General features: G+C 45.2%; 1 protein-coding gene across 1 annotated transcript in view; it reads left to right on the top strand.

Annotated features, from left to right (window-relative positions):
• SLC22A17 (solute carrier family 22 member 17) overlaps positions 1-22,899 on the top strand; it is a 291,227-nt gene that overhangs the window by 174,107 nt on the left and 94,221 nt on the right. Inside the window, exon 7 of the mRNA XM_069633948.1 lies at positions 13,016-13,121. Within this exon, the coding sequence (XP_069490049.1) occupies positions 13,016-13,121 (106 nt within the window). The remainder of the gene's footprint in view (positions 1-13,015; positions 13,122-22,899) is intronic.

Raw genomic sequence — 22,899 nt, 5'->3', positions numbered from 1 at the left:
GGGGGTTTTTAGAAGGCGCTAGAGAGGAGTTTGAAGCAGATTGAGGAACATGCAGAGTACATGGAGGAGGCTGATGGGAGGAAGGAGATTGAAGCAACAGACCATAGAGTGAGAAGGTGGTTGAAGAGAGTAAGGAATGGGTTGGTGACAGTAAGGAGGGGGATGGTGACAGTAGTATAATGTGAAGTGAACTTATATAGTGACCTTCCGCCTTTATTCTGACCATACTTCGCATGGCCCAGTAAGAAAAGTGGTAGGGGGTTTAGTGGGAGAGAGGGAGACGCAGATGTGAAACCTGTGGAGTTGAGGAGTGTAGACCCAAAGTATCCAAATCCTGAGTGGCACTTTAGTTTTCTGGATTTGGTGATCATGCTTGGGCCTGTGCTTTTCCATGGTGCGGGTCCAATGTCTCGTAGAATTTGCAGAGCTCTGGGTTAGCCAATGGTGTGGAGAGGTGTTACAGAACTAAAGAGGTGAAATGTGTTGCAGGTCAGTTAATGTGAATGTGGTAGCTGATAGGTCTGAAGATGCCATGTGGAGGAGAATATAGTGAAAGGTGGTGGGATATTTTATTTAAGAATGAGGGAGAGCAGGAGAGGGGAGCATGAGTGGGGAATGGGTACATGTATTGGGGAAGGAAAAGTGCTGGGCGCTGTCAGGTAATTAAATAGTTATACACCATCCTGGGAGAGCATTAGGGTGACTGGAATCGATACTTGGGGCATGTCTGCTTGTTGTGATGTGACCTAAAGTGGGCCATTCGGGTTATTTCTGCCCTTTTGGTCAGGAATGAGGTGATTTAGCATAGAGCAACTTCTTTTACTCCAATATCCTCCAGTCTCTTTATTAGGATATGATGAATTATTGTGTTGAAGGCTGCAGAAATGTTCAGCAGGATATCTTATATTGAGGAAAGAGTAGATTTGTTTCCTCTTGTTGGTCTGAATATGTACGTTGACTTGTGTGGAGGAGATTATTTTTTCTGAAAAAATATTGCAGTTGTTGGTAAACTACTATTTCGAAAGGTTTGGCAAAGAAAGGCGCATTAGATGTTGGCCGGTGCTTTGCCGGGGCATTTGGGTTAGCTATTGGGTTTTTTTGTAGCAGTTTGGTGAATGCTACTTTCAAGGTGTCTGTGGTGATCCTTTGCTTGATTGAGGCACTGAGCAGGGCTTGGAATGTTGGAGCTAGTTGTTGTTGCTTAGTTATTGCTTTGTAAAAGTCAATCGCGTATGGTTCTTGCGGCAAACCTGCTAGATTGCTTCTGTTGACCCAGAGGAGGAAGTCCTGGGTAGAAAGGCAGTTTGCATTGTAGCAGTCGTATTTCTTGGTGCTGTTAGCCAAGTTAGAGTGGTTGAATTTGTTCCTTTTTTGTGCAGGTGGACTTGAATGTGTAGTATCGTCTCACTTAAGTGTGTAGCAATAGAGTTGCAAAGTTCCTGCAATGGTATTGATGCTGTGTTGTATGCTGCAGGGTTTTTGAATGTGTGGATGATTTTGAAAACTTTTATTGGCCCTGTTGTGCTGATTCTATTTGATGTGTAAAAGTCACTTTTTCTGCTTTGATAATTTCTGCTCTCTTGAATCGAAGATCTAGATGGTATGCTAGCTTATCGATTGGAATGTGATTTGATTTTATCCAGATTTTCTGCAGCCTTCTGATTTTTTGGGATGAAATTAAGATTGCAGAGGAATCATTTTACAACTTGTTTCTTTTGTGAGAATTTAAAGTTTTCTTTTTTTAGTGCAATCCTGTCAAGCCAGTCAGTTATGCTGTTAAATGTCTGTCTGAGACTGGTTGTCGGTCATCTGCATGTGTATGTTAGCTTTGAGTTTTTATCATGCCAATCTGTTTCCATGGTCTGTTTAGGGTTGGGGGCAGATTGGTAGATTTTGTAGTAAATGGTGGTGCTTCAGAAAAGATGCTAAACAGAATTGAGAGGTGGCCTCCCCAGGATAAGCGTGCAGGGTAGGAGATGGCCGTGAAGGTCTCATTGCAAAGGTACTGTTGAAGATGCGTCCAGCTTTGTGTGTGGGACCTTTAAATAGATGTTTGAGGTGTAATATGCCAAGGTTTGCTGAGTGATTGTTGTGGCTGGGCAGCCCTTCTTTTCTATCCAGATGTTGAAGTCTCACAGTATGGTTAGGTGTTGTCGGGCAAATGAGAGGTTAGTGATTGTGTCAAACAGGCTGTCTGCAATTGATGTGTTGACGGACTGATGCCTGTAGATGAGGTGGAGTATTATACAGCTGTAATACAGCGGGTAATTTACCCATCTCATATGATACGTGTACAAGCTCTGGTTTCTTGCAGGATAATGTTCTATGCCCAACCTTTCAACCTGGTGGGAAGTTCTCAATTCCATTTCGCAACACTGACTGTATGTTTCAAAGAGCCGGGCAGGGGGGCGCAATTACATGGATTTTCTAAATTGTGTGGTTGCCGTACGGTTAACCCAGCATTTAAATCTGTAGAATCCAAGCTGTTTCAGCTGGTCTTTACAGGGCTTTGTAATTATTGCTGGCATTAAAAAGTAACGACCTTTGGGTCTCTCATATGTGCATCAACGGATACAGTCAAACTAGAGTTGGGGCACCAATAATTTGCCATGTTGTCCAACCCAAAAATTTTTTTTTGGTGCAAAATTACAGAAAACCCCTGATCTCCTAGAGTATCAAAAGGCTTTGGAAGATGTATTGAATCTCTCTGTTGGATGAATTGAGCAAGGCACTTAACATCTGATGTCAATCTGACAGAGGTTTGGAATTAACTGATTATAAGTAGTGTGTGCTCTGGTGGAGCAGTGAAAGGCATTGTAGATAGATGGCCTTGAACCAAATGAGGCAAATGATCTGTAAGCAGCCCCCTAGGCAGTCCGTTTATGTGTATGTTATGCTCAAGGATTACCTGGGTCTGAGCCGTATAGGATCTTATTACTCTTCCGCGTGAGCAATTGTTTGATAAATTGATACTTGGTATCCTCCTGCTGGGGCATTTTGTGCACGTTGGAAAGAAGATCTAATTGGTGCTTGTAGAAGTTGCTTTGCTAAAGTGGTGGAATTGGTACACTCCCCTTTTTGGCCCTGTGTTCAAAGAATCCAAGGAGAGGTGGAATTGGTACACTCCCTTTTTGGCCCTGTGTTGAAAGAATTCGAGGAGAGCTTGGCTATTTCCGGCTGGGAGGACTTTGGGTATCCGTACAATAAAGGATGATTTTATCATGTGCAGATATATGAACAATCTGGCAAACATATTAATCTGGTACAGTACCTATCCTGGGCTTGGTCAATATATAACAGAATGATGCAACTACACCCAAGACCACTGTCCATTAGAAACAGAATTTTAATGATATGCACAGGCCTGTGATACAAGAACAGGCCTGTAAATTGGAAATCATCTTGCTGGTGCATGTTTGAATTTGCTCTGCTAGCAAGTTATCTAAAGTAGACCACTTAGATTTCATTCTGCCACACTGTCATGCAAAGAATATCCCCTGGTGCAGACATATAAATTGTTTGGCAGCTGTTCAAGCCTCCAATTTGTGATCCAGTGACTTTGAGTACTAAAAGGTGCAAATAAAATGGCCAATTGCCAAGTTGGGCATCACCATTAGGGGAATCATGGAGGATGGCATGGCTCAAGATGTTAAGATTTTAGGTAAACAATCTATTTCGCACAAAAAATACCCTGTTTTCACCCTGTATCATCTACTTCACGGATACCCCTTGCATTAACTCAACTGACCACATCTGCCCTACTATTGCGCACATCCACACTGCAGTACCACTTGCACTCACTGGCCAATATCTCACCTTATCTGCAAAGAGCCTCCACAATCTTCTCTGCTGTTCTTCCTCCTGCTGGTCTCTTGGTCTTCCACCTCATATCATTTCACCCGAACAACTCATGCTTTCCTGTTTCCTGGGGGATTTCTTATCCCCTCCCTATCCTATGATTGGTGGTCGGCCCCTATTGAATTGTGCACAGTCTTCCTACAGTCGGGAGGTGTTCCAGCCAAAGACATTTTTCTTAGCCTCACTAAGGTAAGTGCAGTTCCATTTGGGAGTTGTGTCTCCTGGTTAAGTCTCTGGTTATCTCGGGGCCTCACATTGGTCTCTGGCTACTCGCGGCTGGCATGCAGTGCAAAGCTTAGGACTCTGGGCAGGAGCTCTGGCTCTGGTCTCTGTTCGTCTCTTTACTGCGGAGCTCCCAGGATAGCGCTTGTGTATGTTTGTGTCTGCAGAAGCCGTGTCTCTCTAGAGGGTTTCTGCTGATGTATTCACAACTCTCTACATGGGACGCTAAAGCATCTCTTCCTCATGGTTGTTGACCTTGCTTCATTAGCTTTCTGGAATTAAAAGAACACAACTCGGCCAACATTTTGGGTCACAGATATGGAGTGATGCAATTCGGTACTGCAAATAAACTGACACTTAGTGGGAGGGGAGACAGGAATTGGGGACCCTTTCAACTGCTACCGACAACCTCAGTTGTAGGACTAGCTCTGAATTACTCCCTAGTAAGCCTCTCACCCCTGGCTTAGATGGGTTCCCATCCCCTCTTGATAAGGCGATCATACTGGCTGTGGCACAGTTGATGTTTAAATGCACATAGCTTTTCTTTCACACACAGGTGAGGGAGACACCTTTTTCAATTTACTGGCCTCTATCCCACACACTGAATCATCAGGCAAGCAGTACAGCTCTTGGGTTGTGGTTACCAGCACACTAGAACAGGCTCAGGTGAGTCTAGGTAGCCAATTCCAGCCCCTCGGCATTCCAGGGCACAGCTGCAGATCCTCTCAAATGACACAGGCCAGCGGAAGGGAGCACAGCACTATACAAGTCCACATCTCATTCTAGCGGCATGGGGGTTTTTTAGAAGGCACTAGAGAGGAGTTTGAAGCAGATTGAGGAACATGCAGAGTACATGGAGGAGGTTGATGGGAGGAAGGAGATTGAAGTAACGGACCATAGAGTGAGAAGGTGGTTGAAGAGAGTAAGGAATGGGTTGGTGACAGTAAGGAGGGGGATTTATTTATTTAACATTTATAAAGCGCTCACACAGCCCGCAGGCATCGAGGCGCTGTTACAGGGATTGTTTGTTTTTTCTTAGTTGCGTAATTGTTTTTTTTGTCTTAGTTGCGTATTTCTAACGCGCTTAAACACCCAGAGGTTTTTAAGTGCGGACCCGGGGATCGAACCTGTTGTTGCTTCGTGTCGTCTTGTTTCCAAGACGCGCACGCTGCCGCTGAGCTATCCTCCCGGGATGGTGACAGTAGTATAATGTGAAGTGAACCTATATAGTGACCTTCCGCCTTTATTCTGACCATACTTCGCATTGCCCAGTAAGAAAAGTGGTGGGGGGTTTAGTGGGATAGAGGGAGAAGCAGATGTGAAATCTGTGGTGTTGAGGTGTGTAGACCCAAAGTATCCAAATCCTGAGTGGCACTAGAGTCCTGGATTTGTTGATCATGCTTGGGCCTGTGCTTTCCCATGGTGCGGGTCCAAGGTCTTGTAGAATTTGCAGAGCTCTGGGTTAGCAAATGGTGTGGAGAGGTGTTACAAAACTAAAGAGGTGAAATGTGTTGCAGCTCAGTTAATGTGAATGTGGTAGCTGATAGGTCTGAAGATGCCGCGTGGAGGAGAATGTAGTGAAAGGTGGTGGGATATTTTAGAAGCCTCCAATTTGTGGTCCAGTGACTTGGAGTACTCAAAGGTGCAAATAAAATGGCTAATTGCCAAGTTGGGCATCACCATTAGGGGAATCAGGGAGGATAGCATGGCTCAAGATGTTAAGATTTTAGGTAAACAATCTATTTCGCACACAGGTAGGTATAAAACACTACCTATGTTTTAAAATGCATCTGTTTGAATATTGGGCAATGACCAGGCTCCAATTTAATCTATTGCCACTAAACACCTGGGTGGCCACCAGGATCGACTGACAAACAGATGTTGCCCTTTTTGCCCTAACTAGATGCAGACGAGTATTCATTTATTCCTCTGTCCAAAATATGATAAGATTTGTGCCTAATACTGAGATGTTTCAATGTCAGGCTGTGTCTTCCGGCTTATAATTTTTTGATTTTAGGCAATGAACTGTAGGTCGTCTTTTCTGTGAAACACCTATACATGAATGGCAATTGGATTCCGTACCTACTGAGCTGACTGTTCTGTTATGATGTACATATGGTTCTTGAGACTTTTTTATGCCATGAATATTTTTTACATACTTTTTTCTAATCTGTTCACTTATATTGTTTCTTGTACTTTAGTGAATTGTGTTGAACAATTCAAATACAGTTTTATACAAATACAAAGACCGCATTCACAGGTGAAATGTTAAGTAGAGCATTAGTGATAATGCTCCTTTGATGTTGCTGACTTGTAAGGCCTGCTTGAAAGTCCAATTATATTATTTTAACCAAATACACCCTTCGATGGCTTCAAGCTCATCTTCTAGCAAAGCACACAACCATGACTGCCTAGCTTAGAAGAAAGCACAATGTATTAATTACAAATGCACACTTTTACTTTTGGTTAGCTTACTGATGTCATCGAATTTTTCAGTATAATCTTGTATTCCCAATATGCTGACCTTGCCACACAGAGTCTGTGATCGTGGCCATCATCCTTTCATGTCTAGACTATGCTAACACCCTATTTCTAGGGGCCCCTGCATCACAGATGTTAATGTTAAAGGACATTTTTACCGTGCACTATCACCACCGAAGTGGTCCCCTGGCGCTCTCGCGGCTCTGAAAAAGGGGAGGAGAGGGTTTGGGTTAGTGGGAATAAGCTGGAAAAGTGCAAGAGAGCAGTGATGTGCTGTTGGCAGCCTCAGCCCGGTGGGTCCGTCGGCTGGGCTTGGGGTGTTTTATGGTCCGTAGTCGTGTGTGCTGTTGTGCAAGTCTATGTGTGGTTTGTTTTGTTGTTGCATTGTTGTAAAGTTTGTGCGGATTGTTGCGTTTAAGGCTTGTGCTTGTGGTTGTGTTTGGTTATAGTTTCAGAGATGTATGCAGAGGGATGGAATTGTTAGTTGGTCAGTTAAGTGGCATTGCTGTCCTTGCAATTGTGGGATTCCATCTAGGTCCGGTACATGCTAACAGTCACATTTCTATCTAGATGCCGCGCAAGCTAGGTTCATAATTCTAAGTGTGGTGCATGCTAAGAATCACATATGCTAACAATCGCATTTCTGAGATTCCATCTAGGTGTGGTATTTGCTAACAATCATATTTCTATCAAGATGCAACGCGGGCTAAGCTTGAGAATTCCGTCTAAGTGTGGCACATGCCAACAATCACATTTCTGCTTAGATTTGGTGCAAACTATGCTTGAGAATTCCATCTAAGTGTGGCATATGCTAACAATCACATTTCTGTCTAGATTTGGCGCAGACTAAACTTGAGAAATTCCATATAAGTGTGGCATATGCTAACAATCACATTTCTGTCTAGATTTGGCGTGGGTTAAACTTGAGAATTCATCTAAGTGTGGCATATGCTAAGAATCACATTTCTGAAATTCCATCTAAGTGTGGTATATGCTAACAGTCACATTTCTGTCTAGATTTGGCGCAGGCTAAACTTGAGAAATTTCATCTAAGTGTGGCATATGCTAACCATCATATTTCTATCTAGATGCGACGCGGGCTAAGCTTGAGAATTCCATGTAAGTGTGGCATATGCCAACAATCATATTTCCGTCTAGATTTGGCGCAGGCTAGGCTTGAGAATTCCATCCAAGTGTGGCATATGCTAACAATCACATTTCTGAAATTCCAACAGATAAGAAAACTCAGAGTACAAAACACAGCCACATGGCTCCTCCTAGCCCTAGGTCCAAGAGAAGCCATCGCCCTTGCCCTCCGAGTCCTTCACAGGCTTCCGATCAGGCGGCGATCCACCTTCAAGGCGATGTGCAACACCCATCAAGCTCTTCACAACAAAAGACTGGAATACCTGCATCATAAATGTACACGCTGCAGGCCTACTAGAAATCTCAGATCAGACTCTGCACTTCTTCTCGTCATTCCAGTGACATAATCAACCTGCATGGTTGGCTCCTCCTTCTCAGTCCAAACATCCACCATCTGGAACTTCCTCCCATTAACCATCACCTTCAGCAAGGCCCTCAAAACCTGGCTTTTTGCATGGGCACCCTCACGGACTTAGTTTGCACACAAGTGCGTTCTGGGCTATCGCCCACCCCCTCTCGGGGAAATCACTCGCACATGAGGAGCTTCTCTAGATGGAACATGGCTCTCCTTAACCAGGCCTTCATGAAACGCTCCCCAAGACTAAATCTTTTTTTTCTTTTTAAATATATTTATTTTGTTGCTTGGCAGACGAGGACAAACAAAGGAAATACTTGTAATAGAAAACGCAGAACACATCATAATGCGACAGTTTGGCAATTTGGTATCTGACTTCGTACTTCAGCATCTGTTTGGGTGGAAGACTTAACATATATGGCATATTTATACAGTTCAGCAATTATGCCTCTGTGACCTCAGTCGACTGAACCTGAGACAGGTACATTCTAAATTCACACCAAATGTCCCTAGGTCTGGTAGTGTGCTAATAAATAGCTCTTCAGTCTTCAGCTCATGTCCATTCTCTTAACCATTCTCGCCTAAGTGGGGGTTGTGGGCCTTCCATTTCCGTAGAACACGCTGCTTAACGATGAGGCATCCCATATGTAGGAAGGATCTTAGTCTTCTTTTCGGTATCCCTTTCCAGATACCAACCATCGCGCTCATGGGGGACCTCTCCAATGGGCGACCCACTACTTAAAAGTCAGCGTATGAAACACATATCCCCAAATATCATGAAACTTAACACAAGACAGCAACCTATTTAGGTGACCCGCCTCCTCCTCCTCCACACACCTAGGACATTTACCATTGTTATCTGGATGTATCTTCTGCAATTTGTCAGGTGTATAGTGTAGTCTATTTAATATTTTGAAGTGTATGAGCTTGAACCTTGTGTTCGACACTTTCTTCGTCAGAGAACACTTCTTTCCCCACTGTTCCTCTGAGCTCTCCAGGCCCAGGTCCTCCACCCACTGTTCCCTTGCATTTGATTTCTGAACCCCCACTTTACCCAGTATCATTTTATACAATGACGAGAGAAGTCTACGGCTACCTTAGGAGTTATATGTGAATACAAGGTCATTTCTGGGAGTTCCAGTGGGAAGCATTCCCATCAGTTAGAGGCTGCGGCCCTCAGCCTATACAAATGCAAAAGGTCAATTGCAGTGCTCATATGACCAGCATTCCAGGTTTCTAAGGTAATAAACCTCCCATCTGGGAATAAATCTCCCAACGCCCGGTAGCCCAGTTTTTCCCAGTGTGTGCAGAGAGTAGTGTCCCAAATAGGGGGTAGGTTCAGGAACCTCCACAGCGGTAGCCACTTATAATATGACTGAATCCCCCCTGTTTTAGTCAATATGGATCGCCATACTCTGTGTCGATTGGACTGAGTCATAGGGGCAGTCGTCTGTGTATGTATTGTCAAGTAGTAGCATTTTCATGTTGATTTTATCTGCCGCCAGTCATTCCAGTCTAAGATGAGGTGGGTGTGTTGTCTTTACCATACCAATAAGACGCAAACTGGGCCTGAGCGGCTAGCCAATACTATTCAAAGTGGGGACCTGAAAGTCCACCGATCTCGTATGGTTGTGCCAGCTGTGTCCATTTTTTCTATACTGCTCCTACGTGCCAAAGGAATTGCGATGGGGGTCTGTGAACCCTGGTGAAGAAAAACGTTCATTATTAAGTACAACAGTTTCGGAAGGAGGATACTTTTAACCAACGCTACTTTGCCCACAAATGATTATGGTATGTTTATCCATTTATTGATTTTCGTATTTACATAGGTCTTGTGTGATGTGTAGTTCTAAAAAAGAAGCGACAGTGTGTCCCTGCATAACTGAATCCCAGGTATTTGATCTTGTCTGGCGCCCATTTCAGTCGGAACTCCCCCTGCAGCCTTATCGTGGTCTCAAAGCTGGTCTACTGTAACAGCCTCTATCTAAATCTGCCTTCCTCTACTCTCCGCCCTTTGCAACTCATCCAGAACAGGACTGCGAGACTTGTCCTTGGCCTCAAGCTCAGGGACCGTATCTCTCCAGGACTGAAATCACTACACTGGCTCCCAGTGACTGCGAGGATCAAATTCAAAACCGTCTGTATTGTCCACAAGGCCTTCTGGGGCCTTGGGCCAAAATACCTTCAACTCTCTCTTCCTAGATATCTTCCTTCTCGAGCTCTTCGCTCATCCGCCTCCAACTCCATCAGGGTCAGCCGCTTCTCCAAACAACGAGTTGGGGGCAGATCTCTCTCCGCTGCAGGGGCCTCCCTCTGGAACAGCCTTCCTGCCTCCCTGAAACTTGAGGAGAACCATCTCCGGTTCCGGAAGCACCTCAAAACCTTCCTCTTTGCCTCTGCTTTCTTTCCCCCTCTCCCCTGCTAAAATGACTGAAACTGCACTGAATCTGCAACTGGGCCACCCACCGTTCTCGGGCCTCGTCCAGCCACTCTCCCCTGCACTGCCTCCCTGGCCACCCCTGCACTGCAGGACTGTGTCTGCATCCCTACAGCCCCCCTTCCCAGCACTTGTATGCACTTACCTCGCACTTGCCATCAGCTGGCCCTTGTTATTTATCCTGTATGCTAATTACCCTGTACTGCACTTTCCCCTCCCCCTTCCCCCTTGCACTTTCCCTTCCCTTCCTACCATGCACTTGCGCGATCTGAATGACACCTGGCCTACTAGGATCGTTGTCTGTCTCCCATTGTTCCACCCCCGCCTCATTGCGCCTTCATACACTTGTGTATAGGCGCGTTACAAATGCCATATCATATATCGTGGAATCTTTGAGCAGGAACATTATGGACTTAGAATGATAGATAGTGAAGCCTGGGTAGTCTCTGAATTCCATGATAGGGGACATAAAAGACCCAGAAACCGACTTCCTAAGTTTCCCTCCTAAAATGGGTAAAACACAAATATCCAGACTCCTGTACGCAGATGACGTGACACTTCTCCACCACACGCCGATAGGGCTTAAACTCCAACTGAACAACCTTCAGGCATACATGAAAAGAAACAATCTAGAGATCAACAAAGCCAAAACCAAACTGGTGATTGTGTCCAAGGGCAGGAAAACCAAGGAAAAAGTAAACCTAGCCCTAGAAGGGAAAATGATCGAGAAAGTGGTTGAGTTTAAATACTTGGGGGTGATCCTGGACAACACAAAACATGAGACAGGAATGCAGAACTTCTTGAAGGTCAAAACAGGAAAACTGACGGCACAAGGGCTTGCCATAGACAGGAAATGTGGCAGTTTTTCCTTGATCCCTGTGATTCAGTTTTATATAGCGAAGGTCGTCCCTACACTAACCTACGGAGCCGAGGCGATGCCAAACATTCCATCAGCCTTTTGGCTTACATTGGGGGCAAATTTCTGGAGAAAAATCTTGGGCCTTCCCAACAGTGTTTCGATGGCCTGCATTACAAAGGAACTTAGCTTACTTTCACTGTCGGCCTCAGTGAGCTGTAACTCTCTGATGCCCTACCGCCCTACCGCAAATTTCTGCTTGTGGAAAAACCTTTGTTTACAATTTGATTGCACAAGAAACAAGACACTGGCTGCAAGATGCTACTTAGATGGGCTCAGAGAAACCAAGAAATTCTCCACGAGGTGGCCTTGGAAGAGGAGACTCTTAAGAATAACCCTGCGAAGGTCTTGAAAAAGTTCAAAGAGCTCGACTGGATCAGGCCTGGGGAGAAAGCTCTGGTAAATAAACTGACATCTCGTCTGCCTTGGAACCCTAAAGAACTGAACGAGATACAACCATTCGTCAAACTATTCCCATCAAAAAAAGCCCGAAATTTGTTTTTGAGAGCAAGACTAAATCTTTTGCCCACCAATTAAATCCTTTTTATACGGGGGCTCGCAACATCGGTTGTAGATTTTGTGGTTCCATTGGAGTCGTCGAGTCTATTCGCCACTTACTGTTGTCTTGCCCTGCTACCGTAAAGACAAGATCACTCTACCTGAAGCGCCTATTTTCAGACTTAGCGCTGCAGGATGAAGATCTTTGCTGGTCAAGATTGATGACGAGAGAAAAAACCACCTGGACGTTGGCAATTTACAACATCCTACAAGACATTAAAAAATCCTTCCCTGTACAAACAGATTAAGAGACTGGGCAAATGTCTTTAATGACACATTGATCGATGGCACTCTACTCAAATTGTTTTTTATTTTCGAACTTCTGCTTCTTTTACGAAACTAAGCTACTTTTCTGATTGTAAAAATCTTAACGATTAAAATACAATAAACATTTTTTTAAAAAAGAATGTATATTATTCTGCCCACAGTTAGATGTGGCCAGGTCAGTGAGGTCCGCATTTTCTCTCCTCCGACTGCTGCATATAGATTTGTATTACGGACTGTTATTTGTGATTGTATTTGTGTATCATGCTTTTATGGATGAGTTGTTTTAATCTGAAATAAAGACTATGCTAAAAGTCTGGTATGGGAGACTTGTTACAATGCAGTATTCCTGATTTAGTGGAACACATTTCCGATAGTCTCTCCCCATCTCAACCTAGAGAGAGAAACTTCAGTGTACTAGCTACTATTAATTGGAGCAATAAAAATCGGGAGAACATAGACAGGGTGGCCATTTTCCCATATTAAGCCCCTACCCTTCAGGTGACCATAGTAGTGCACTTGTATTCCCCTCTTCTTACCTCAACCCATGTTATTCTTAAGCAGTTTACTTACTCTATTGCTTCTCTGATGGACTCATCATTCAGTAGAAGTAGAAATGTGGTGTCCGACAGATGCCTGCCTGCTGCTAAGCGGCAGACAGGCTAACAAGCTATGAATATTAACACAATGAAAATGAACAGATAACAAATGTATGCATGGCAGCATCGATTGAATAACTGCAACATATAACAAATAGAATGTTTTGTGTTTTTTGCAGAGCTGGAGAACACGCTACAGTCCCCCATCTCTGGCCAGCCGTCCATCACCACGCTCCTCAACTGTGGAAACATCTGGAAGAACTTGGTTATCCTGGGATTCACCACGTAAGAGCCCAGTGCCTGGTGATGAGGTTTGGGGGAAATGAGGGGGGCTTACTGATAGGAAGGGGAGGCGTGAGATCCCACTTAAGGTGTAGAATAAGTGAGGAGAAAAGAGGCATAACAATAGAGAAGAGATGGGATGAAAAGCCTCACTGAAGAAGGGTAGTTGAGAGAAAGGTAGTTGAGAGAAAGGTCTTACAGAGGGCTCTCAGGAGGAGACTAGGTATGAAAACACTCCCAGAGAAGGTGGAGGAGGGAGATCTCAATACTGCTGAAGTTTAGTTTTTATAAAGGTGATGTTCCTATCCTAGGAGCCCAAGGGGCCAGAAAAGGACATTGAACCGTAACAGAGTATGAATCAGGAAGCCAGTGAAGTTGGCAAAGTACTAGAGTGAAATGATCAAAAAAGTGGTACTTGTAAATAACATAGCCTCTAGCTTCTGAACCACCCTCAATCACCTTACCAGGTAGTCTGGGCAAGCTAAACAGGGGGCGTTGCTGTAGTCCAGATGGGCCGAGATGATAGCAGTGACAGTTGATATACGAGTACTCTGGGCAAGAAGGGAAGCATCAGGTGATGGAATCGGGCGCTTACTATGATATTAACCTCGGGAGCCAAAGGCAAGGTTTCATCAATTGTGAGTCACATTTTGTTTTAATTCAAACCCAGGAGTAAATGCACCCATGCTTCTGGGTCAGAAGGTAGTACTCCACAGCTCATCCGAGCTACTTATTAGCCAGACCTCTGTCCCTTCAGAGTTCAGCTCGATCTGTGTACCTGCATCCAGCAACGGTGACCAGGCACTCCTTGAAGTCAACCACTGGTGGTCCTCTACCATCCAGCTGGAGGAGGGTTTGAGTTTCACCAGCTCAAAAGTAAACCCTCAACCCAAAGAAACAGATAGACTTGTCCAATGGCTGAAAGTAGACATTAAGCAAGAATGGCAACAAAGATGAAGCGTGTGGTGCCCAAATCACGGGAATTGGAGGTAAAAGGGGGCGATGATAGAGTGGTTCAGATGGGAGAGAAAGAACTGCATCAAGCAGAATGTGACTCAGTGGACGCCTACTCTTGGGTCCTGTAAAATAGGGCCAGCTGCACTGCCTTCTCTTAATAATCATACAAGGCACTTCCTTAATGGGATGGAAATGGAAGAAAATGGCACAGAATAGGAGAGCAATGATCTGCAAAGTGGTATACAGAAAGGGAAGTCAGTAAAATGCGGACTATGGCAAACTTGGCTAGAAGCAAAAGCGTGCAGATGGAAAAAACAGGATCTGACTTGCTCTGAACAAATGTATCCTACATTTTTGGACTGCACCCAAAGGAAACAATGGAATTCAAATGGAATCGCATGGTGCCCTGAAAGTGGTTCTGGTTCCTGGGTTAAGTGACAAAGAGCAACATAGATGCCCATGATCTGGGACCCCGCCTCGATTCTCTGCTTTCCACCTTCCATTGCATGCCGTAAAGCTGTGCATCTGAGATACCAGCACTCTGAATGGAGAGCAGTGGTTCACAGGTCTTCCCAAATACCGAGAAGATGACGAGAAGTGCCTTTTTCTCCTTTCCTGTTGAGTGGGCGAACAGCGCAGGGGATGCCAAGCATCCTGACATCTTCTGGTGTTGGAGTGATTGACTGGCTCTTAAGGTGACCCTACCCTCCTCCGAGTGCCTGGAGGATGTCGCAGTACTCTTGTGAGTGGATGTTGCAAGCCCACTCCAAAGTGTTACTGACATCCAGAGGTAGACCGAGATCTTGACCGAGGCCTTGGCAGGATGCAGAGCTAGAGAAGGGTTTGGGGAAGAACCCAGCCGGAGCATGTAGCGCACGATGTGAGGGGGCTTGTGGGGTCTCTGAGGTGATTGAGCAACTTCTAAGAGGAAGTGCATTGCACTCTCCAGTCCAGTGTGCATGGGGGGAACTAAGTGGGCTAGCAAACGATTGGCTAGTGCTGTCACCATTTGCCTGTGATGGGGCTCCCGAAGAAACCTGCACAGGGTTGAAAAAGACCAGAGAAAGCAAGCCCAACCTCTTTCACTCCATGCCCTGTGTTATGATTGCGACGAATAGGTAGCAGCACCAAGCCCACCTGGAAAAGCACTTGTCCCCTACAGGGATTGAGACGGGGGTGTTTACAGGGGCGCTCCACTGACAGTGACTCCCCTGTAGTAGACTCAAGAATAAATGATAAGGACCTACCTTGTGATTTGTTTTTTTCCCAATTCCCTGAGGTATTGTCCTATCGAGTGCTTCAGGAAAAGGAATGAGATTATAAGAGCTCAAATGATACAACAAATAGCGCCAAGATGGGGAACGCTATCCAACTCATGCAAGGGACAAAGCAATCCAAATGAAATATGTTTATATAACCAAACGAAGAGGAAGAGGGCATTGCAGGGGACCAAGAAGGAGACTGGCCCCATATATTAGTACTTTCAAGAAGTAGTTAATGACAGTAACATACTGAAGGCAATCAAAGTCTACTAAAGTAGGTGAAGCGAATACAGAAATTACTTAAAGAATGTTCATTCTAAACTTATAGAAAAGGGTAGGACTAGAATCTGACTTTGAGGATGCAGTAAACACCCCGAAATTACAATCGTCTGTCAATAAAAGACAGAGCTGAAGACACAGAAGGAAAGTCTAGTAGATGTAACCTGAGAATAGTGGACATGCCGAAGGGCAGGAGAGCCCAAACATGGGAATGTTAATTGAAAACTGGGTGAAATAACTGTGGGGTCAGAAAATGTCATGTTTTATTTTATGGTGAAAAAACACTTTGAGGAAAAAATCCAGGAGCTACTCCAGAGCAATATTTGCTAAATTGTTTAATTAAAGAGTGAGAGTTCATACAGGCAGAGTTCTGGAGAAGTGGCCCCATACATTCAATTATTACAAAGTCTATATATGTTAAAGTGCATACAGGCTATCCAGAATTAAAGACCGTCCTTTCAAAAGAAAAGTGCAAAGAGGTTAAATTGAGTATATGTTAATGTCTGCATCCAAAGTAGGTGGTATGTGGGCGTGGAGCGGTTTTCTCTGATAATCCTTGGAAAAACTGTTTTTTTTAAGAGGGGTCGGATCGGGGTGCTGTGTGTGAGACTGTAGGAGATAGCAAATGGAGCTGGCCTGTTTTACTGTGGTTTATGGGTGCCAGGTTTGAGAGAAGGATGGCCAGATGTAGGAGGATTTGGGAACATGACTGGTATTGTAGGATTTTTGGAGTGCAGCAGTGGATTTGTGCAGTGACGGGGGTTAGACTCTAGAGTGCATGACTGAGGTTGCTGTCTATGGTTGAGGTGTTGTATTGCGTAGACAGTCCACTTGAACATTATCTCCAGTCAGTTGAGTATTTAGAGATTGGAACAAAGGAGTCGTTTAGGGTCTCACAGTGATTAGATCAATCACAGTTAGTGTGTGGTCTTCTAGTTCAACTCTTCATCAATTTTTTTTCTGTTTTTGTAAGTGTGTGGGGGTAGTTTGGGGGGGAAGAGGTACGGATAGGGAGCGACCCTCCAGTTTTAAATAATGAAGTCGACTTAAGAGTCCAAGTACAAGACCACAAACTAACAGTGGTCATTCTAAACAGACTGAGTATAATTATTTGTTCTTGTGTGGTCCGAGCCAATATTACAAACCAGTCCTGTTGACATTCTGTTTGAATGATTTCACAGAAAGTGTAATTTAACAGGAGCTCCAGGTAGGAAAATGGAGGGTGGGTTGTAGGAGGCGGGTAGGGGAGGACAGGGAAAGAGTTAGGGGATGAAGTATAGGCTAACTCAAACTCAAAGGGTGAAATGAAAAATGTACATTGATGCATATGTACTGTCAGTCCTTGACTCTCCGATACTGCACACAAACTGAGATGAGATGGCACTGATTCTCTCAGCTGCCAAACACTCTTCCAAGAGATAACAAGATGTGTTGGAAAGTCAATCAGGCTGGACTTGTCTGGGTTAACAAAGTAAGGAGTGGGTGTCTTCCATCTAGCGTAAGGAGTAGAGGCAGGGAAGGGCTTGGATCGTGGTGGGCTAAGGACAGCTCAATTGTTAATCACTCTGGTTAAAGAAAACTGGGCTGGCTGGTAGAAACTGGTGTGTGACAAGACAAACATGGCTGAAGGCAGCAGCAGGGATTCGACACAGAGACAAAGCCTGGGCTGATAAGCTGTTTCACTTCAATTATGGCAGGCTGAATATGTATCTGTGATGATTTACTTTACAATGAGACTGGCCTGGACACAGATGCAGCTATTGTAGGTTGCCTTTGTATACGCAGGTGGGCTATGCTGTCTTTTTGGTAGCTGTGCTCTAGAAATTAAACAGACAAGTTAACCCCTGTGGTGGCTCCAAGGGGCACCAGAACCTGTGAAGCCAGTAATCTGTGAGAAGCCTACCACTGATTCCTGACAATACTACCTCTCCCTTCACCACTCCCAAAGGACCAGGCTTTGCAGCGTGATGCGAGAGAAACTGTCAGATTTGTGAATTGAGTTGCAGGGACCGAACAGAAGGGGCAGATTCCCAAGACCGTTCATCTGTGCCTTGGCCTATCCACTGAAGTAAATATTTGAGCTTGCGCAGATACATGTGTTAATCAGGAACAGACAGAATTTCAGGAGCAACAGAATCAGAAATGGAAATGTCAGATAAGCTAAGAACGCTTTAGCCTGCACCAAGTCCCTGACAGACTTTTAGGTGCTCCAAAAGGTTCCTGAGGGAAGAAGTGAGTAGTCCAGGAGGGCCCACTCAGCTAGTGCAGGAAAAGTACTGAAGGTAGCGCCGGGTAAGTCAAGCTCCAATGATAGGAAGAGCAACTACCACCCCTGGGTCCACAACGATGACCCACAGAAGTACTGACCCGGACACCACCATACTGGGCCAGCCACAGATAGTGCTCCCGAACCCCTAGAAAGGTAGAAATGACCCCAAGCGACAATAGTCATGATTCCACACTATCAGGAACCATTGGGATCCATTTACTCCGTTCTTCGTAAACACGGGTAACGGTCTAGTTGTTCTATGCTGTATTACGCTGTGTAATGTGTCATCCAAGATGGCGATATCCTCGTCGCTGGAGAAGCCTTTCTCACATCGCAACACTTCCTTAGTGGATCAGTCCTCGTAATCCTGTGTTTGTTCTGTAGTCCTCTCCTTCCTACCTTGTTCCTACCTCTACTTTCCCCCGTGTACTTGCCTTTGCATGCCTTGTAAGCTCTGTTCCCTGAGTTTACTTTTGTGATGTGCCTTGCACACTGTTATTCTCACTGTTACAGCTACAAAACTGACAACAATAGATGATTAGTTTTGCAAGCTCAATTGTCTTATGTCACGGCTCTACCTTGATATTTCCTGCTCTAATTTATTGCGGATCTGCTAGAGTATTTATGGACCACAGCTGGGCACTACAACAAGGCTTCTCTATTAAAGATAAGTCTCTGGCTCAATTTATCAAAGTGTGGACGGACAACAACTAAGTTCCGGCCTGGTTAGTAAAGGAATCGCTCCTTTCACCTTTCGAATTGGACATTATTCAGAAGACCTTTTGATTTAATCAAGACTGTGCACTATCCCGTAATCTTAGCAATTCCTTGGTTAACTCGAGAGCAGGCACGGTCTCTTTTTGGTTGTGAATATTGCATCCAAAAATGCTTTCCAGTCTCTCAAGAAATCGAAGTCCTGAAGAAACGACACAACGGCTGTCCCACCAGAGCACACAGACTTCCCAGGTGTGTTTCTGAACCCCGGCATGACAGTTACCCCCACCTCCCTAGAGATCAGAAAACTGTGCAATCAAACTCTTAGCCTGTCCTAATATTCCATTTGGTTGTATGTGCATCCTTTCTGAAAGAGAGAAAATACATTAAAACAGTATTTGGAGAAGAACCTACAAAACATACTCATTCAAAAGCCCACAGTGTGCCTCACTCTTTATACCAAAGAAAGATTCAAAGGACCTATGTCACTGCCTGGACATGCGTGCCTGGAATAAATTCACAGTCAAGAACAAACATCCTTTGACCTTAATAGCGGATATTCTAGAAGCAGTATGGGGAGCGCGATTATTTACTAAATTGGACCTCAGGGGTCCTGTCACCTAGTAAGAATCGGATCCGGGGATGAATGGAAGACTGCCTTTTGTACAGCTTACGGGTTATTACAATACTGGGTGATCCCTTTGGACTGGCAAAGTCTTCCAAAGTTTTGTTGATCACATATTGTCTGACTTGTTATTCTGCTTGGTTATAGTTTACCTAAAGGACATCCTGACCTTCTCTAAAACCTTTCAGGAACATCTACGTGACGTCCTACAATGACTCTGTGAGAAACGATTGAAGGTTAAACCTGAGAAATGCTATTTCAATGTCTCTTCAGTGTCCTGTTTGGGTTGCGTGATTTCTTCTGGTGGCATTTCTATGGAACCTCGTAAAGTGAAATCAAGTCTGAAGTGGCGCGAACCAAGTACTGTTCGGCAGGTTCAGCAGTTTCTTGGTCTTTCAAATTTATATCAGAAAAGTATTGCCAATTTCTCAGGTAAAGTACATTTCATAACTGCCCTCCTAAGGATGGGCCAAACTTTCTGGTGTTTCATTTTAGCAAACAAAGCTTTTCAAGACCTTGAGGAACTTTTTATGCAGGCTCCCATTCTCTTCCATCCGGCTACCAGAAAGCCCTTTGTTGTGGAAGCCGGTGTCTCATACACCACAATTGGCGATGTTTTGCTTCAAAAGACGGCTTAGAACATCTGGACTACCAGTGGTGGTAGGAGATGTTAGTCCCCATTTATTGGATTCCATAAACTCCATGGGGATTTCCGTATTCCAGCGGCAATAATTCCGCTTTTTGCTGGAGGTAAATCCTCCCCTTCACCACCGGAATTGTAGTACAGTGTTGCGGTAATGCAGCAGTAATGGAATTTCCACGCCATTACTGCCGTTTTTTACCACACTGCCATATTTGGAATGAGACCCAAAGTCTGGTTACCACGACATTTGGTTCCTTCCAAGTTGGTGCCCAGGTTCTTTGAACTCTTCAAGATTGTTTAACTGACCAATCTGGTGGCCTTTAAGATTCAACTGCCCCCGGCATGGTCCAGGATCCATCCTTTCTACCACTCCTCTCTTCTACGGACCTGGCTACCGGACCGTTTCACCCAACGAGTGCCACAAAGACCCCCTCCCAACCTGGAGACGGGAAGTCTGGAATGTGAAGTCTCTGCAATATGAGATTCCCAATACCATAGCAGATCTCTGGAGTGTTTGGTGGACTGCAAGGGTTACCCTGCTTGTGGCTGAAGTTGGGAGCCTGCCATTTATGTCCATGCTCTCTTTTTGGTTAGCAGATTCCACCGGTTTCACCCAGGTAAGCCAGAGTGCCGGCTCCTTGGAAGGGGGCATACTGTCATGTTTCACCGGTATCGGGACCCATTGGGATCCCGTTACATTATTCTTTGTAAACTCGGGTAACTGTCTAGTTTTTCTACACTGTACCACTCCTCGTAATGCGTCATCCAAAATGGCAATATTGTCATCCGCAATTGCTACCGCGGGTGGCGGCTCCTTCCACGTTGGAGGCTAACCGGCAGGTAGATAGGTTTTAGTCCCTTTTTTGTGTCTGGTAACAAGTCATGGCCAATCACAGCACTGCCGGGTGTTTATCTGCCCTTCTAGCCCAGCAGTCGCTGCGTTTCAACCCATTGCTGGATCTTTCACCAGCGGTTCTGGTTTTTGCGCTCCCAGCGTTTGCCCTCTGCTCGCCTCGGCGTGTGGCGGGTTTTCTCTGTTTACTTTTCCCTTCTCCTTGGGATAAGTTCCTTCTACTTACCTGACGGCCGTTTCAGTTTTTGCGGTGGCCTTCTTTTCTGCAGCCTCTTCCTTGCCGATCCCTCGGCACTACTTCGCTTTTTCCTTCTAGTCTCGCCGCTCCGGCGGCAGGCGTGTTTTTTCTCTCCTCTTTGCTGCCCTTTTCTCTCGCGGCTCTCCAGTTTTCCCTTGTTTTCTCTGTCCATTGTTTTCTCTCCTGTATTTTCTCTCTTTCTTACCGCGCCTGGTAGGTCCTTGGGCCGGTGGTGGCTTCGGCTCCCTTCACCTCTCTTTGGTGTCGCTTTGGACTTCTCTCCTGTGTTCAACCCTGTGGACCTCGTATCTGCTTCCAGTCCTACTGGTTACAAGCTTGGATCTTCACCTACCTCATTGCCAGAAGTATCCTAAGGGTTTTTCCCACGTGTGGGTTTTTTCCCTTTATTCCGGCCTGTTCCCAGTAACGGGTCCCCAGGACGGCTGTCTATTCAGTTGTCACTGTGGCTTCTCACCGAGACAGGCAAGTGCTACCTAAAAAAGAACGGGACTACCTGAGCCGGAGGAATCTACGGAACGCAGGCAACTCTGAAGACTCAGGTGAGGAGAGTGTGGAGGGACGGGAAGAAGAAGGGGTTCTGCAGCTTACACAGTCACAAATATCCTCTTGGCCGAAGAAGCCTTCCATGCGTTACAACTATTCCTTACCGAACGCTTCCCTGTGAGTCCTAGTAAACCTGTGTTTGTTCTATATCCCTGTCGTTCCCATCTGTGCTTCCCTCCCTGTGTACTTGCCTTTGCCTTCCTTGTAAGCTCTGTTCCCCAAGTCTACCTTCGTGCTATGCTGTGCCTTGCACACATTTTATTCTCAGAGCCTCCTCTTCATTCTGCAGTCTCTAATCACCTGTGGTCCAGAGTTAATCACATGGAATCCGTCTTCTTCCAATGGATTGTGTCCTCCCACGTATTCCTTATCTTTGATATATATATATCCACCTGCTTGCTGCTGCCTCGCAATTTTTTTCAGTAGAGGGCGCTGTGCGTTGAAGCGTGGTCGAGTCGATGTCCCTCAGAGGCTTCCGTCTCAACAACAACGTCACAACATGTATCCCTCAGTTCAGTTTTTGCACGCTTCACAGCTTCGGTAACGTCTCAGTTTCTAGTCAGAAATTCTTCAATATTCTTCGAAAAATCTTTGAGTGTTCGACCCGATAGGGCATCTTCATCGGTGTCATCTACTCCTCAGTCCGGTTTTAAAAAGTGTCGGGACTGTGGAGCTAAAATGTTTGACACAGACCTGCACAGGATCTGTCTGTGGTGTTTAGGATCTAACCACCCATCCTCAGAGTGCGATGACTGCTTGTCTATGGCGGCCAAGGCCCTGAGGGAATGTAGAGGGATGTTGAAGAAAGGTAAGCCTCTAAAATCCCCCTCTACCCTGTCTAAACGTAAGTCGTCAGATGAGTCGAGACCGACGTCTCCTCGCCACAAAAGATCTAAACGCTCTCGCTCTAGAAGTGGTTCCCTCCATTCCTCGTCATCAAGGCATGGGCGAAAGAGGCATCACAGGTCGCCGTCCACATCATAATCCAGTTCACCCAAGCAAATTACTTGCCCCTCTAAGTCTATTACCCCAGTTCAGTGGGAGGAATTTAGACTCAGTATGATGAAGGTGTTTTTGAATGTGTTTTGCCCCCCTCAAAAACACCTAGAGGGGATGTTCCATTCGAAAGCCATAAGAAACATAAGAGCCGTGCGTCTTCGGACCCGGCTGTGGAACCTCTTCGAGAGCAATCTGTTGCCTCGAGTCAAGAGAAAGCCTCCTCCAAACATAAAAAAATCAACGTCACCGACACCGAAAGAAATCGATACCCAAGCCCAAAAGGTGCGCCTTACGTCGATGCCATCAACGACATTGTCAAAACCTTTGAAGCAATTGGCGTCAACATCGACGATTTCAATGTTGTCTGTTCCCATTATG

Source organism: Ambystoma mexicanum, chromosome 13 (genome assembly GCF_040938575.1).
Source record: "Ambystoma mexicanum isolate Mex_15411 chromosome 13, UKY_AmexF1_1, whole genome shotgun sequence".
Taxonomy (NCBI): Eukaryota; Metazoa; Chordata; class Amphibia; order Caudata; family Ambystomatidae; genus Ambystoma; species Ambystoma mexicanum.
Note: the sequence above shows the minus strand (reverse complement) of the source record. Positions and strands in the feature narration are given on the sequence as shown.